The 17,885-nt window shown below is 33.7% G+C and overlaps 1 protein-coding gene across 1 annotated transcript in view; it reads right to left on the minus strand.

Moving 5' to 3' along the window:
- The window catches only part of PPIL4 (peptidylprolyl isomerase like 4), a 36,406-nt gene that overhangs the window by 17,231 nt on the left and 1,290 nt on the right, over positions 1–17,885 (minus strand). Inside the window, exons 2-9 of the mRNA XM_051997922.1 lie at positions 16,349–16,416; positions 16,198–16,262; positions 15,054–15,171; positions 14,015–14,157; positions 12,595–12,691; positions 11,640–11,756; positions 8,506–8,630; positions 4,375–4,441 (exon numbers count right to left, since the gene is read on the minus strand). Of these exons, the coding sequence (XP_051853882.1) occupies positions 4,375–4,441; positions 8,506–8,630; positions 11,640–11,756; positions 12,595–12,691; positions 14,015–14,157; positions 15,054–15,171; positions 16,198–16,262; positions 16,349–16,416 (800 nt within the window). The remainder of the gene's footprint in view (positions 1–4,374; positions 4,442–8,505; positions 8,631–11,639; positions 11,757–12,594; positions 12,692–14,014; positions 14,158–15,053; positions 15,172–16,197; positions 16,263–16,348; positions 16,417–17,885) is intronic.

Raw genomic sequence — 17,885 nt, forward strand, 5'->3', positions numbered from 1 at the left:
ATCACAACAAAGTGTTTTCATTCTTCTTATTGTTGTTAGCTTGTGTTTTGTTTTCTCTGTCTTTTTTTTCCTTTTTGATTTTTCTTATGCAGCAAGATAATTGTAGAAATATGGATAAAAGAATTGCACATATTTAACATATTGGATTATTTGCCATCTAGGGGAGGGGTGGGAGGAAGAGGAGGGAAATTTGGAATACAAGGTTTTTGCAAGGGTCAATGCTGAAAAATTATCCATGCATATGTTTTAAAAACAAAAAACTTTAATTTAAAAAAGAAAGGAAGGAAGGAAGGAAGGAAGGAAGGAAGGAAGAAGGAAGGAAGGAAGATAGATGATATCTGTACTCTTTTTTTATTCGTGATTTTCAGGAAACTAGTAATTTTTGTATCTCCTTTCCCAATTGGCCAATTATGCTTTTTTTCTCCCCAATTATGCTTTTTAAGATATTTTCAGTAGCTTTTTGTATTTCCTTTTGCGCCACTCTCAATTCTTTTCCTAATTTTTTCTCTATCTCTCTTACTTGATTTTCAAACTCCCTTTTGAGCTCTTCCATGACCTGAGCTCAATTCTTATATTTCTTAGGGACTTTGGATATAGGAGCTTTGACCTTGTTATCTTCTGAGTCTATGTTTTGATCCTCCTTATCATTATAGTAACTTTCAATGGCCAGAAACTTTTTCTGTTATCTGCTCATTTCCCTAGCCTATTACTTGGCCTTCAATTCTTTGTTAAAGTAGGGCTCTGTTTCCAGAGTGGGGGGTGCCCTGTCTCAAGCTTCAGGGGTTTTGTGCAGCTGTTTTTAGATTTCCTTCTAGGGATCTGACCACAAGCTCTTTTTTTTTTGGCCCTGGAGCTACTGGGAAGTATTCCTTCCCCACTATGGCTGTAAGATCTAGCCTGCTAAAGCAATAGAATCCTGCTTTGCTAGACTAGGCTGGGGCTGCAGCCTACATTGGAACTATATGCTGACTCCCACCTTGGTGCCACAGACCCTCTCCCGTTGATCTTTTAAGTCCTCCCTGATGTCCCCATGCCAGGCAGAGATTCGCCTCGCTGATGCTGGGGTCCTGGCCGGGTTTGGGGCCAGGACTGGGCTGGCATGGCCTGTGCTGGGATTGTGCACTGAGCTCCCAGACTGGTTCCACAGACCTTTCTAATGACCTTCCCAGTCCTCTTTGATGTCCCTACTAGGCTGAGAGGCCTAGAAGCCACCAGGTCTGTTGCTGATTCCAAGGTAGGGCTGGGGCTATCCTGACATGGCCTACACTGAGATTGCCTATTAAGTGGACTCCCACCCTAGTGTCACAGACCTGTTCTGCTGAGCTTCTAAGTTGCCTTCAGTTGGAAGATGCTCTACTCTATCTTTTAGGATATTTGGATGCTCTAAAATTTGTTTAGAATTATTACTTAAAGGAAATTGTAGTAGTATGGGGGAGAGGTTGGGCAAATTCCTGTCCATCTTGGCTCTGTCTCTCTCTTTTCTCCATTAATAAATTAGCTAACCTGAGCAAATTCCAACTCTGGGAGCTTCTGATTCCTCACTTATAAAAATGGATAATATTGGCATTACAGGGTTATTATGAAGAAAGCACTATGAAAATCATCACAGTGCTCCATTAGTTGGTATTATCATTCATAAATAATCAGCACCCAAATTTGCTAACTATTCTCTACTTCTCAAAGGAAGAATGAGCTAAAAATCCTTAAAACGTATTTTTCTGCTTTCTTTGTTCACTTAATATTTTTAAAATAAGTTAATAGGAAAAGAGGAATTATTCTACATAAGAAACAACTTTCACAAAAATCCTACTCTGATGCCTCAGGGAAGAATAAGGATGATCTGGAAGACAAACTGACAGACTCTACCTAAAGTTTGGAAGGCTTAGTTTAATTCTAGAAACAGAATACTAGTCAAGGATCAACCCAACTAAATTAAGGGAAGCTGAAATGGTGCTCATTTTGTCTAATAAATGACAGATTCTCTGTTTTCAACAGACCATTAAAAAAGACAAATTTGCTCTCAGTCTGAATGAACCTTTCTACTTCCATAGTGACCACTGAAATGTAGAAAAAGAAGCTAATAGTACTAGAAATCATAGTTCTCAGACTTTTTCTAAACATTTAGAGAGGGGCAGAAGAAAGGAGGAAAGGGAAAACTAGGGAGGTATAGGAAAGGCTTCTTACAGAAGGTGGGGCTTGAGCTGAATCTTGAAAGAAACCAAGCAAGCTAGGAGGAAGGAGGAGTAGATAACCAAAAGAAAGACATAGAGATGAGAAGCAAAATCATGGATGAGAAAGTCAGTGTAACTAAATCAGAGTTTACAGAAATGAGTCAAGTATCAGAAGATTGAAAACATAGAAGGGACTAAGCTGTAAAGGCCAAAAAAAGATGATTTTATATTTGATTCTTGAGGCAACTAGAAACCCCTAGAATTTACTGGCTAGAGGACCTGCTCCTTATGAAAATCATTCATTTAGGCCACTACTTTCCTTAAGATAGTTTAATATCCAGAAAAAGGTCTTTAGCTTATTGAATTCATTTTCCTATAGAAGATTTACAGAAGGACATGGACAAGGATGGAATGTATAGTATTAGAAGGAAAGGACGAACATTAAGGAGTACCACCATCAACACTTCTATCAAAACATTAAAAAATAATGTTTTTGACAATACCAACTGGTACTGAAAGTTCAAAGAAGTTAAAATCTATTGACATTCAATGTACAAAAAATTTTGTAAAGAAGGCAGCAACTTTTACAAGTCATTAACATCACTTCATCTATTATAGTAAAGCTTTCAAAATCATAAAGAATTTGCCTATGCTCAGTTTAAAATAAGTCAATAACACTGTGAGAATTATGAAATTGAGAAATAAGGAAATAAAAGATTGGCAATGGTTTTCTTTAAAATATGGAGTGCTGGGGAAATCTGATCAAATTAACAGATAGCCACAAAAACTGACTGGAGCCAAGTCACTCTGTCCGACATGACCCTTACCCTTGAGCCTGCTACACTATTACTGGGCTTACCTGAGTTCTAAGACCAGTCCCTGGGAGCTCCTGGAAGTATGTCCCCAATATCTTCCAGAGCAGTCTCCTCCAGGGGTTGGTCAATATTCAAGTGGCCTTACTAGAAAATCCAAAATGCACTAATCATTCTAAGCAGCATGAACCAGTCTAACCTGTAAGAGGTGAAAATTTCCCAGTCTTGCAGTACTACTATGACAACAAACATACTATCCAGCAGATTTAGCCCTAATGAAGGAGTACTAACGATAGGAAGTTATAGACTCTGATACAATCAGCCCAAGACCTGATACTGACAGCCTTGGTAAAAAAACAAAAAACAACAACAACAACAACAACAACAACAAAAAAAAAAAAAAAAAAAAAAAACTGTGAAGTAAAACAAAACCAAAAAAATAATATATAACAATGACTACAACAATATAAATGGAGAGAATAACCACAAAACAGTCAAAGGTAAATGTTGCAAAATTACAAAAAACAAGCAAGGTCTCAAAAAAGCTGAGAAGACATCCCCACCCCACTTCTTTTGCAAAGGTGGAAGCTTTATGGCTTCCATATATTACATATATTTCTAGACTCCTTTTTAAAAATACTAATCCATTTTGCTGATTTGTCTGTTCAGGGTTTTTTCCAAATCTTCAAAAAATATTATTTGTTATGGGAATGGTTCTCCAGAAAAAAAGAGGGAAAGGGATACTGAGAAAAATTCTGGCAATGTTACACCACCCCCACCCCACCCACAAGTCTCTCCCAACTCCAAGGTCCTATGATTCTAGAAAGTCAATTGTCCACTGGCTACAATTTAACTTTAGAATCACAAAACATTAGGGATGGAGTTGATCCTTAAAGATCATCCACTCTAATTCCATTATTTTCAAGAAAAGCAAAGTGAAGATCAGAGAAAGTTTTGACTACTACTTAAGAGTTTGACCTAAGATCTAGAACCAAGCCTCCAAAATTCTGGCTCAATTACATCACAATATACTAACTCTCTCTGATAAAAAAAAAATATATATATATATTTATATATTAAAATATATTAAAATTATGGTTAAATATGGCTCTTGGATTATGAAATACATTATGGAAGACATTTAGGGTTCTAAATGCAAACTAATGTATACTAGTTTGACCCCAGGAACTAAAATGTAAGAAACTAACAAAAAATAAACATCCTAATCTTTTAAAAACAGTCACTTTTTCTTTTTCTTAGTTGGCTAAATATGAAATTATTTATAAGATATTAAATGGAGATCATACTAATGCAGTATCAAAAAAATTTCATATCATTTCAAAAGATAACAAAACAGAAATAAATCTGAATGTTTCTGCAATACAGCATACCTTTTCAAATTCAATAAATGCATAACAAAGGGATTCTCCTGTCTTCCAGTCACGAATAACTTCACAACTGAAAAAATAAGGAGAAAGGGATTAAAATTAAAACTTAACATAGTGGGGGAAATATCAGTGACAAATGAACATAAATGTTGAGTTCTTGGAGATTGAATTCTTCCTATTTTGGCTAAATAATGCCTCTTTTGCAAATGATAGAAATGGAGAGACTTTATTTAGAATAGTGCCCAATACCCTTAGGTCCCATGTATTTAAGAAAGAAGATGGCAGAAAAATATTCTCATTTTTTCCCCTCTGATCATACTAAGCTTTATACTTAACCTTATACTTAAATTATTAAATTTTTTATTATTAGATCATGTATCTACATTGAAACATTTTAAATGACCATAACCAAGACTGTATAAATAAGTGTTTTTAACCATAGCACTACATTTAAAATACTTTACTGAATATTTATAATAGGTTCTATATAACTAATAACAATAACTTAGAAAATCTCTACATTGTGTTTTAAAGTTTGTAAAGCCCTTTAAGTATACTAGCTCACTATTACTAAGAGTAGCAAAAATGTACAATTCAAAATTGTACATACATACTTGGCCTTGAAAGGCAGTGTTATATTTTTTCCTATTAAACTTTCTTTATCTCTGAGCACAAACCAACTATCTGATAAACAAAAGACTGCTATATAAAATTACATAAAGATTAATATTTTCTTTGAGTAGTTTACAAAATGGAAAATAAAGAGCTGACTACATTTTGTTTGATAGCTGAGATAAACTCAGCACTTATTAAAATTTTTGTTCTATAAAGAGTCATAAAAGCATCTTTTTTTTTTTTTTTTTTTTTTTGCTGAGATAATTAGGGTTAAATGACTTGCCCAGGGTCACACAGATAGGAAGTGTTAAGTGTCTTGAGACCAAATTTGAACTCAGGTCCTCCTGACTTCAGGGCTGGTCTATCCACTAGCTGCCCCTAAAGCATCTTTTCTTATAAAATTCATTTCTAAAAACTGTACGTTCTAAAAAACAGAAGTATGTTTTGATGGTAATCAATTACCATCTCCTTTGTATGAGTTATATAGGAATCACATCTTCTTTGATGAGTAAGAAATTACAAGTAATGATCCTCCACAGAATATAAAGTACAAGAAGGATTTCTGCCCTAACATCTAAATTCTAAATGAGGATTGTTTCAAAGGAAAGAAATTAAAGGACTGTGGATTCTTGATGACACACTGCATTCAACTTCACCACAAGAATACACAACAGATAGGGCTCAAAGTGAATATTCAATTCAGGAAAACTTGAAGCTTAACACCAGTTCCAACTCAACCAAGTAAATGTAAACTTAGGAGGAATTAGCAGATAATGAAGTATGAATAAGGCTTAACCAAAAAAAAAAAAAAAAACAAAGACCCAAAACAAAACAATCTAATCAGAACACGGAAAGGAGTTACTAACTGAATTAGAAAGAAAACAGAGGATAAATTCTGATTGGTTAAATATTGGAAAAATGACTAGAGGATTATAGGAATTATAGAATTCTCTTCCATTCAACTAATATGAAAAGAAGAAAAGTGAGTTCAAAATTAAATTATGAAGAAAAATAGATTTGAAACAGGCCTGTATATAGAATATATAAATTAGAATATTATAGTAACAACTTATTTATCCAAGATTATCAGAGAACAAATTAATCCAAACAAGTAAATCTTCCATATAAACTTTACTCTCTCTAAAATACCAAAAAGATTTTAAATTTCAATATTTTTCTGAGAGAATTTTGAAATGAATTCCACATTTCCCTGGTTTCTTAAACAAAACATTTTTTAAAAAAGAAAACTGCACTGGCCCTCCATAACCCATGCCTGGAATGAATTCAATTTAATTACTTGAACAACTATCAAACTTCTATTACATGGAAGATGCTATAGACCTATTTCCTCCTTCTTTCTTTTAAAATCTGTATCTTCCTTTAAGGTCTGGATTCAGTGCCAATGACTTCCTAAACCTCCCAGGTATAACTGTTCTAAAATTCCTCCAATATTCCTAGAGCACTTGGTCTGCATCCATCCTTTTCCCCATCACTCCCTACCTCAAATTATATTTACCTGTTAACATGTCACAACCTCTTCACAGAAGGTAAGTTCCTAGAACTCTTCCTTCTTGTATTTCTAGCACTAGTAGCCTAGAGTGTTGCCCAGAGTAAACTTACCCACCTGTAAACGTCTCTTGAATTAAATATGATTCAACCTTTTCTCAAAAGACTGAGTCACCACAATGACTACTCGCAATACTCTAAAAGTTGTTCTTTATCTTTTCTATGTGGCCGACTGTCAACTACATCTAGTTCTTTTTCACCAGGCCTCAAACACCTTTATAATTTGCTGCTTCTAACATTCCATGGTTTGAGAAGTAGAAAACCAAGGTGGTAAGAACAGATTATTGTCAACATTCTCACAGGACATCTCAAATTCAAGCCAGGCCCAGGAACTAAGAACAAAAACATGGGCAGAAGGACTTAGTGGCAATTAATTTGCAAGGAGAGGTCCTTCTATTCATTTCCCAGCTTAAGCTCTAGTTTAGACAGTTAAGTTTCCAGTCTGACATTTGGGTAAGTGTGACTACTGCATTTATAGCTTTGAGATTAGACAGATATGGACAAGAATGAGATTAGAACAAGCACAAAGTTGGCTTTGTTTCTTTTTCTGTTAATTCTTCATTCAATAGGAGGTTACAAACATATAGCACTGTAAGTTACTTTTCCTGTTTTTGTCCATTCTTATGCTTCCCATGCTCTACCTAGAATTACTGCTTAGATAATGCATAAGTTAAGAATTTAACAATAAGAAATCAACAGTAAGAGAATCACTAAACTCTTGCTTTACTATTACTTAAATAAACAATTATGGATTTGAGAAAATGTGCTTTGAAGAAGGTCAGATAATAAGGGAGGGTTCTCTCTGCAAGGAGCCTTGGTCTGGGAAGAGCAGAAGGCCTGACTCCAAATCTCGGCTCTGCCACTTCCCAACTCTCCGAATAACTGATCTTCTCTGAGCCTCAGCTTCCTCTGAGTGGAAGGTGGAGTTGGTCCTGGCGCTAGGCAGGCAAAGCTCTATGCCAACGATACAATGCTGCCTTGACAGAAGTTACCATTACTGATTCTACTCCTCAGCATGTTTGGTAATTCTGCCGGTAACTGCCATGTTCTCTTGCATTTCTTCTCCCTCCATAACTCCCTCTCTCCTCCCCTTCCCCATTCCTGCCTGGGCACTCTGGTCCTGATGTTAAATTAAGAGCCCCTTCAGGATAGGGAAAGAAGTGAGAGAACAGCATAGCTTTGTCTAATCTGAGCTTCCGGTCTCTCCTCCTATGTCTCCCACACTGAAGGTACAAAGCTATGGAAGCTGTTGAAGTAGCCACCCTACCCTGAGACCAAAGCTCCAAACCAAATCCAACAAACAGAAAGGAAATCCTAAAAGTATAATTGCAAATTATTTTCTTCTTTCCCATTTTTATAGATTCTTTCGCTTTAAGGGAAAGTTTTTGAAGAAAGTGAGAAGTGGGAGGAAATTCAGGTTCAAATTAGCTTTACTACTAACTGTTCTTTAACTCTAGAAATGTTATTGGTTCTTAATAAACAGAGATAAATGCCTAAAGATTGGTGGTGACATGGAAAGAGCTCTACACTTGGACAAAAGGACCTAGGTCTAGTCTTTCACCGCCAGTGGGCCCTTGGAAAAGTCACTTAATTTCCCTCAGCATCAATTTCTTCCTTTGTAAAATGAAGATAATATCTGTACTAAACATTTCATAGGGATGTCAGGAAAGGCAAAAGGAGACAGTGTATATAAGGCACATTAGTCAGAAAAAAATCCACATAAATGTAAGCTACTGTTAACATTAATGAAAGTTCAGAACTTTAAAAACATTAATTCATTACTTTAGAGATGAAATATTAGGAATAAAATATATCTTCCAAATGCTATAAATATTTACCAATGAAAGTAAAACTAAGAATCAGTTTATGTACTGATTAATATTAATATATAATTAATACATAAATGTATACTCTTTTTTTTCTTTTTTCTCCCCTCAAATGAGTAAGAACTACCTTTTTATGGGTCCAAATCTTGAGAATATTATTTCTAGATCCTCATCTGTGGTCACTGGATTCAATTTGCATACAAACAGGACATTTTCTGGAGGTTTGATATCTGCATCAGGTAAATCTCCCACCTGAATTAAAAGTAAAAAGAATAATGCCATTTTCTTTAGTAAGACTAATTAGTCTTAAGAAAATTTGCTAATCTATATGGAAATTAATCATTAATAAATATTTTAATATGCAGAATAATACAAAATTCTCCTGGTGAGAACAAAAAGTAACAAAGGACCCTGATATATTTCTTGCTTCAAATGCTCACCTCCACCACCCTCCTTAATCACTTGCTTCTAAGGAGTTCTACAAAAACAACAGAATATTGAGAATTCCACTTCCTTACAGTTTTTGATGATGACAGCAGTTATTGTGGGAGAAAATTATATTTCCCTAAAGCTGCAAGTGGACCGAAAGAATAATGTGTATCAATAAATAGTTTATGATAAATGTTGTTTAGACCAAAAGACACACAGGACAGGAAACCATTACTCTACTTACTGCTTTGTCATGAGTGGTCAATAATAAAGGTATTTAAATTTTATATTCTTTTAAATGAAGAAGAAAAGAGTATCTTTTACCAAAGGTATTTATCATTTAAAAAGTATGGATTTAAAATAATGGATTCCTTTCCAAATGAATAAAAAAAAGGCAATTCAATAAACCAATAACTAACCCCAATTAACATTGCCAGTTAATTAACAAAGCAATAGCAAACAATGAAGTTGGCAGTAAATGTAATTCAGTGAAAAGGAAACAGCATGATAGAAGTTATGGTGATATATAAGTATAAGTAACATTATTATGAAATGAGAGGTAGCACAATATTGTAAATTAGAAATAGGGGGAAAAAAGATTTATTTGGTCAATTAAGAGTTAACTACAATCACTTAGTCTCCACTATGACTGATGGCATACACAAAGAGAACCCCTCTTAGAATCCTCAGTTTTCTTTACACTCATTTAGTTATGTAAGTTTGTTTTATGATTTAATATAAAGAAGTAAATTTACTCTGTAATAAATGTTAAATTCCTCAACTACTCTTTATAATCAGAGGAGTTAGAACTAGTTGGGATTCTAGAGGTTAACTAAACCAGGATCCTCATTTTACAATTGAGGAAACTGATGCCTTTTTTTTTCTTTTTCTTTTTGATCTAATTTTTCTTGTGCAGTATGACAGATATAGAAAAAAGTATAGAAGAATTGCACATGTTTAACATATATTGGATTATTTGCTGTCTAGGGGATAAAGTAGGGGGAAAGGAGGGAGAAAAAGCACAAGGTTTTGCAAGAATGAATGTTGAAAACTATCTTGCATATATTTTGAGAATAAAATGCTATTAAAAAAAAAAAAATGAGGAAGCTGAACTTCAGAGAAGAGGTGACTTCCCAAGTTACACATGAAAGAAACAAAGTGAAAGACCCAAATCTTGTCACTTTAGATCCAGTGTTCTCTCCTCTTTGCTTTATAACCTTTTTACAAGTTCAACAATTCATTTTTCAAGAAATGAAATCTAGTACACCCAAATAGTCACTTAACTTTTGCGTAAAGACCTTTGCCAGGTTTGGGAACCCTATTACCTGGCAAGGAACTTGTTTCCATTTTTGGAAAGTTCTAATTATTCCTCCCCTATATGTCATGTATTTTCTTCTCAAATTACAATTTTGTCACAGAAGACTAAAAACACACATGGAAGAGGTTTATTTAATTATATATTGTCCTGAAAACAAAAAATCTATCTTGGGATGATTTTTTTTTTTTTAAAGCAATCTTTTAACAAGTTCTCTATTCTATGCTGGACTTTGCAGCAAATCCATTTTGTATTTTTTCAAATTGTTCTAGCTCTACAGCGAGACTGGAATACAGATGCATTTGAGCACATGAAAAATTCATGTCCATGGAAAATTTATGCAAAACAGCAGTATATGTAGGATAATATCAATCTTATTAGAAAATAAATATATCCTGGCCAGAAAAGTTGCTAGCTGTTATCAACATTTTGTATCTCTGCCCTTAGCATAGTGCTTTACACAGTAATTAATAAATGTTTTAATGGCTTCAATACAAATATATAGCACAGTCACATAAAAGTACTGTCAGGAAGGCCAAAACTCAGAATAGGCTAAGTAAGGATGGCTAGAAAAGATAAAGAAAACAAAAATGAGTTTTTAAAAACTATATCAAGGAAAGAGAATGATCAAAAAAGGGTTGACTGCTGCTCAAAACCCATGGGACAATTAGCACATTTTAGAACCGAAGGGATCAAAAGCCATTCAACTTTTGCCTGAAGACCTCTGGCAGGTTTGGGGGTCCCACTACTTCCTTCGGACTCTTCCATTTTTAGAAACTTCCAATTGCTCCTCTCCTCCATGCCACATGATTCCTCCAATAATTTCCCTTCTCCCCTTTGTTCCTACCACCATTCTGGTACAAAGCCTCATCTCTTCCTGCTTCAAGTATCCCCTCCCTTCAACAATTAAAGTGTAGGTCCAAACATGTCACCCCCCAACTCCACCCAATAAATTGCAGGCACTCCCTGTAACCTCCAAGATCAAATACAAAACCCTCTGTTTGCCATTCAAAGCCCCACTCCTATCTTCCCAGTTTTCCCACCTCACTCCACATCACCTCCTTAATGAGACTGGCCTCCAGGGAATTCCCTCAACAAGAGCCTCCATCTCTCACTTCTCAGGGCATTTTCACTGGCTCTCCCCTCCACCTCTGGCATACTCTCACCCCGTTCTCTGACTGACTTTCCTGACTTTCTTAAATCCTAACTAAAATCCCACCTACAGAAAGCCTTCCCCAACCTCTCAATTCTAGTGCTTTTCTTCTGCTAAGGCTAACTTATATATATTTGCTACAGATAATCTTCACCCTTAGACTTGTGATCTCCTTGATGTCTGAGACTGGGGTTTTGTCTCTTTCTGGATCTCCAGCACTTAGCATCATGTCTAATACATAGTAGGTATTTTATAAATATTTAGTGACTGGCCAAAATTATCAAAACAAGAGTTGCTTTGTAGTCAGACACATACCACTTAAAAAATACATGCAAGAATATATTTAAGCAGAAAGATATCTCACCATTTCTAAAAGAATAGCCTGAGTTTTTGCCTCCTTTTCAGCCATTATTTCTTCAATTTCTTCAGCTGATCTCCCTTTGAAATCGTCAATTTCTTCATCTGCTCCTATTCGGCCACTCTACATGGGGAAAAGGCAAAACAAAAATTATTGATCCCTGCATTTCAGAAACAAAAACCCAACACAGATTAAAGACAAAGTACCTTTTCATAATTTGTTCAATATAGCTTGAAAAAAATCAATGAAGAGGAGGCTTTTAGAAATTAAACCTATGCCAACCAAAATAACAAAGAATCCTGTAGAAATTAGTGTCCAACAAATCAATGAATGACAAAAACTGAATAATGCCACAAATAGTATCCAAACCCTTTCATTCACAAAATTGGATTTTAGGCCACATGTCACAAATAACAGTTTAAGGGACAGAATTAGGAATAAGATGTGATTTCATAGGTATAAAAAACAGCTACTACATTTTGAAGCTTCTCAAATTATAACTGTTTTAATAAAAACAAAAAGGACAAAGAAAACCAATGCCTTGTAGTTAAATCCTGCATTTCACTAGTTGGACAGAAAAAGAGCTAGGAGAGAGACTATTAGAAATGCAGCAATAAAGGGATTCTAGTGTGCCTTTAAGAGAGCAAGTTACATGAAAGTAATGGGGGGTGGCCAGGCCAGTGTTTGTACCACTCCTAACTATGTGGAGAATAGTAGGAAAAAGAGGACTACAGTTTCTCTAGTTAATACCTAAGTAAGCCTTACAGAAACATAATTCTAAGGAAATGAATATCCACCAATGACAATGTTCACTCCCAGGTTCAGAAAAATCAAAGAACTTCTTAGCTAGAAAAGACTACTGATGCTATCTAATCATATCTCCTCATTTCACAAATAAGAAAAATGACACCAAAATGTGAAGCCACAGCCAAAAAAAGTGCCAAATAATCAGTAAACTTACATCTAGTTGTTCCTTGGTTGGCTCTGGTGATCGATCAGGAATTGATAAGCCAGCTGGATCATCAAATGGATCATCTAAAATCACTGTATGATTTATCCTTAAAAATGAAAAGTTATATGTGTAGATTAAAGTGTTTCAAAATCTACAAATTAACCATGAATTTTTTTAATTAAAAAAAATCAACAAACTTTTATTTACTGCTCAAGTCAAAATAAAATCTATATCACGTTCTTAAAATCTATTACTTCTAAAGAAATTATTTTAGTTTGTTACTTATGACGATCTGATATAATCGGCATATGCAATGACATCTAAAGCAGAGAATTACGCAAATGTTGATTGAAATCCTAAAACTTTTGCCCTATTTCTTCATTATCTATACTACCCTCTTAAGTTTAGCATTTTAGTTTCCTAAAAAAATAGTACTATTAGTACTATTATTAACATCAAGCTAATTATTTTAAACATTTTTTTCAAAACAAATAACTAACATGTGTAGTACAATAACAATTATTTAAAAAGAAATGCAAATAGTCATGAAAGTATTCTATTAAAATCGCTTTCATTTCTCTTAAAAATAATTCCTACATATTACAATACCATATTTATTTACTAAGTGCCCAAATAAATATAAATATACTAAAATACTAAAGTATAATATCTACAGGAGTCAACACTAAAATACTAATCTGATACTAATTCAGCTCAAATTTGTAAATGGCCATGACAGATGTTCTTATAACCTTCATTAAACTACTTTCATTTCTCTTAAAAAAAAAAAAACTAATCTGATACTAACTTAGCTCAAGTTCTAACCTCCTCAAAAGAACTATAATTCACTTAATCATCTTACCACATATCAGGCACTATATCTGATAGCAACTTCTGCACATACATTCCTGAGTGAACACTCCCAAACCCCCACCACTTAATTATAAGTGCCTACATAGTAACTACACATTTATTCTGTATATATTTTGTATTTATCTATCTATACCACACTTTATCTGTTCCCATTCTACCTGTCTGATACCAAAGTAAAATGTTAAAGGTCCTTGAAAGAAAGAATTATTCTCCCTCTACATTTTTATCAGAGTTCCTGGCACATACTAATAAATATTATTGATTGAGAGAATGATTATGATGAACCTAAGTTCTAAAAGCAGGCTCGGGCAAGTCCTATCAAGTTGAAAAGACTTCAGCTACAGACCCAATGGCAGACTGAGTCTGTTGCCCAGGGCAGAGCCTAGGTAATTTCACAGTGGCTCATCACAGACAGCTGACAATAATGGATTTTTCTAGACAGTACCAGTCATGAAGTCTTCTAAGGTATCAAGAAGTTGCAGTTTGTTATCAAAAAGGGAAGTCAACACACTAATGAAATCATAGAACCTTAGTACAGTGAAAAGGAAAATCAAACCTGATATCTTGATAAGGTACAAAGTCTTTGTCAACAAAGGTTTCATTAATTTTCTTGATTACATCCATTCCTTCTGTTACTTCACCAAATACTGTATGAACACCATCAAGATAATCTAGATTTTCTCCTGTGGTAATAAGAAACTAAATGTGAAAAAGAGAAGATGTATATTATTACATAATAAATGCAAACACATTTAGAAAGCATGTAGCCGAAATTAGTCATGAATACAACTCACACAGAAATAAACAAAATGGAAAATATCTAAAGAGAAATGTTTTGCAAAACTTCAAAACAATATGGTGACAAGTAATACTAGAATAATTTTTGAAAACTCCTAATTTAAAAAAGATTATGATTGGGATTTTTAAGTTCTTTCCAGTCTTAAAAAGTTTAAGTCATTTAAAACCAAGAATCCCATCTAAAATGCAAATACCTTTATTGGAATTCCTTCTTCCCTAATTAGGTCAGAACTGCAGTTTAAATATGTGGGGTTAAAAATCACTCTACTACATTTAATATATAAACATATGTAAATATTTTATTTCCTGGAAAGTTCAAATCTGGCCTCAGACAAAGCTGTATGGTCCTGAGGAAGTCACTTAATCCTATTTGCCTCAGTTTCCTTATCTATAAAGGGAGACAGAAAAGGAAATGGCAAGTCATTTCAGGATCTTTACCAAGAAAACCCCAAATAGGCTCACAGAGTCAGACACAACTTAAACAAATGAACAATGACAACAAAATATTCTAAGTGGTAAATAGTGAGTGAAAAGTGGAAAGCATATGTAATTTGAACATTATTATTCATAATAAATAATAAAGTATTATTCAGTACACAAATCATTAGCCTACTTTTAAAACACAATCGTGTATATTGAAATTGAGTACTGTTAAAATGGGTTACTGAGGGGAAAAGAATGAATTTTGTTAAAGTGAAAGTCTCACCTTTCTAGAATTATTGCAATAGATCTATTTGCAAAGGTTTCTCCCCATTCCTCTGATTTTAGAAGGGTTATTTGTTCAATTATGAGCTCACCTGAGATCCATGCTGATCACTGCCATTATTCACCATAGATACTGTGCCTTTTTTCTTATGCTTAATTCTTGGCATTTTTTCTGCTTCAAAAAACCTTGCTTGATCACCATACAATTGTCTGAAAATATATGGCAATATTTTTACTAAGCATGCAAAGAGGAAATTTTTAAAAAGAAGACACTTCAATTTTTCAAATAAAAATTATGACGAAAAGTTCAACTGTTGACAATTGTTTCTGAATTTTAAAATGGAAATTACAAGTGAAAAACTGCTTCTGTTAGGTGTTGAATTTAAAGACTTCCATTACTTCACTGATATATGCTTTAATTCAACATCAGTGAAGAAAACTCCTGATCACTTTTGTATAACTGAAACCTAAAGTGACATCCTAGCCATATTGAAAGATGACATAAAAGTATCCATAAGTTTCTACTGAGCATCAAGACATTAGCACAGTCTTTTCCTTCCCTCCAAACTCCCCCCTCTCAAAATCAGGAGGTATGCACAAAGTTGTACAAAATAAATTTGAAACTTAAGACCTAAAATAAGGGTATTGGTTGTGTTGTGAACAAGGTAAAAGAAAGCATTATTCTCCTTATGAAAAAAATCACATAGCTTTTCATATTATAGACAGCCATCCACTGGATGCTCAGAGATGCCCCATCATGAACTATCATTCCCAAAAAAAAAAAATTAAATTTAGTTTTGTAACTAGGTCTCAATCAAATGCCCTGAACCTGCCATCTTTAGTCTCATTAGCATCTTACTTGAACATACTTTATTAGCCAATCCCAAATCATTCACAATATTTTGAGAATGTAATCATGATTCCAAATATTACTTTCCACTATTTCTCGCCCCTTCTCATTTCCTCTTCAAAATTCCCTTAGAAAATCAGACTCACTTGAAAGTTTTTAGAAATCATAAAATTGTGGTATAAAAGTAATCTACTACTACTGTAATAAAGATATAAATATATATATACACACACAGAGAGAGAAAGAGAGAGAGAGCGAGAAAGACAGAGAGAGCGAGAGAGAGCAAGAGAGAGAGAGAGAAAGAGAGAGAGAGCGCCAAATGAAGCATATTAATAAATACTCAAACAGAAAATTTAATTTTTGGTATATAAATAAAATGTACTTACACAAAGACTGATTCTCCTCCTCGGCCAGTTCCCATAGGATCACCAGTTTGTATAATAAAATCTCTCTAGAACATAACAAGAAACTGATCAATTGATGTTCTGAGTTGACAAACTTAAGCAATGAAAAAATAAGTAATGATCATCAACTCACCTGTACATTATGAATGAGACAATAATTGTAGTACTTTATTTTGCACAACTTCAGAAAATTTAAGCAAGCTGAAAGAAATTAAAGTATTATAATTAATCAAATCAACCAATGAGGAATTTTTTAAATAGGCAAACAAGAAGTTCTGAATTTACTTCAATTATGAAAGTTAATAGTGAACTATATATATATATATATATATTGGTGATTGTTAGAATGTAAGTTCAAGAACAGAATTGTTTCTTTTTTCTTGTTTTCGTATTTCTATCCCTGGCACTTAGCTCAAGTACTAGAACACAGCAGATAATAATGGTGGTGGTGGTTGTCATTTCTTCTCAAAGAGGACCAAAATAACATCATTATGTTAGAGTCGAGTTACAGTATATCTGACTAATGCTGATCAGATTATTACAAACTTAGAATGCTCTGCTACAGGTTGAATACAAACAGCCCATATGAATATTTGAGGTAGCTTCTCTAATTTTGTATAACTTGCATTTCTTTTGGGCTAATTCAATACTGCTTTATTCACAGAGCACAGCTCCTTCTCTGAATGTAGGCATGCCATGTTGGGCAGTTCTATGCTAGTGTCTCCCTTGACTGAGTAAAGGCCCGAAAAAAAAAGTCTGACAGGACTGAAAACTAATTTAATAAAAAATCTTCTTATTTGCTCTTTTTTGTTTATTTTAAAAGGAATATGTCAATTGCAGACCACCAATAAAAAAGTCTTGTAAATTTTAAATTGCTATACAAATGTGAAAATTATTATTTTTTATTAATATTGAACATATGTAATACAGGCAATCTTTATTTTACTGATCTGGAACAAAATATAAATTCAGCAGACAACTATGTAAGTCTGTAAATGTTGTTTTTAAGTAACTGAAATTGTGAAATTTATTCAATAAACACAAATTCAACATTTACTAAACACTAAATTCCAATTACATACATAGTACTGTCTTTCAATGGCAAAATAACTGTCTTGATGAGTTTGCAATTTAGTAGGTGAATGAAATATACAACTTAGAATATGAGAAATGTATGGGAGAAGTCACAGCAGCACAAAAAGATTAGGAACCAATGCTTCCTTCTTAAGTTGAGAGTATGAAAGAAGCATTCATGGCAGAGACAGAATCTGGACCATAACTTAAACATTTCTTAACTTGCTATCTATGAACTTATTTCTTATGTGTTTTGATAACTATATTTTAACATGTCTGTAATCCAATTTATTTTATTTTGTGCATTTAAAAACATTATTTTAAGAAGGAGTATGTAGGTTTCACAAGACTGCAAAGTCTGATGCCATGATACAAAAAAAAATCAAAAATCCCAGCCATGAATAGTAAGATTTCAAGAGATATTTGGTAAACAGCATTTACCTTTGTATCCTACCAAGACTTAAGTAACTAAATATATCACTTTATCTAAATCTCAAATTTCTGATTTGTTAAATGGGAATCATAATAAAGCTTATATTACATGCCTCACAGGATTATGAACATTAAATGAGATTATACATAGAAGACATATTGTA

This window comes from Antechinus flavipes, chromosome 4, assembly GCF_016432865.1.
Source record: "Antechinus flavipes isolate AdamAnt ecotype Samford, QLD, Australia chromosome 4, AdamAnt_v2, whole genome shotgun sequence".
In the NCBI taxonomy this organism is placed as follows: Eukaryota; Metazoa; Chordata; class Mammalia; order Dasyuromorphia; family Dasyuridae; genus Antechinus; species Antechinus flavipes.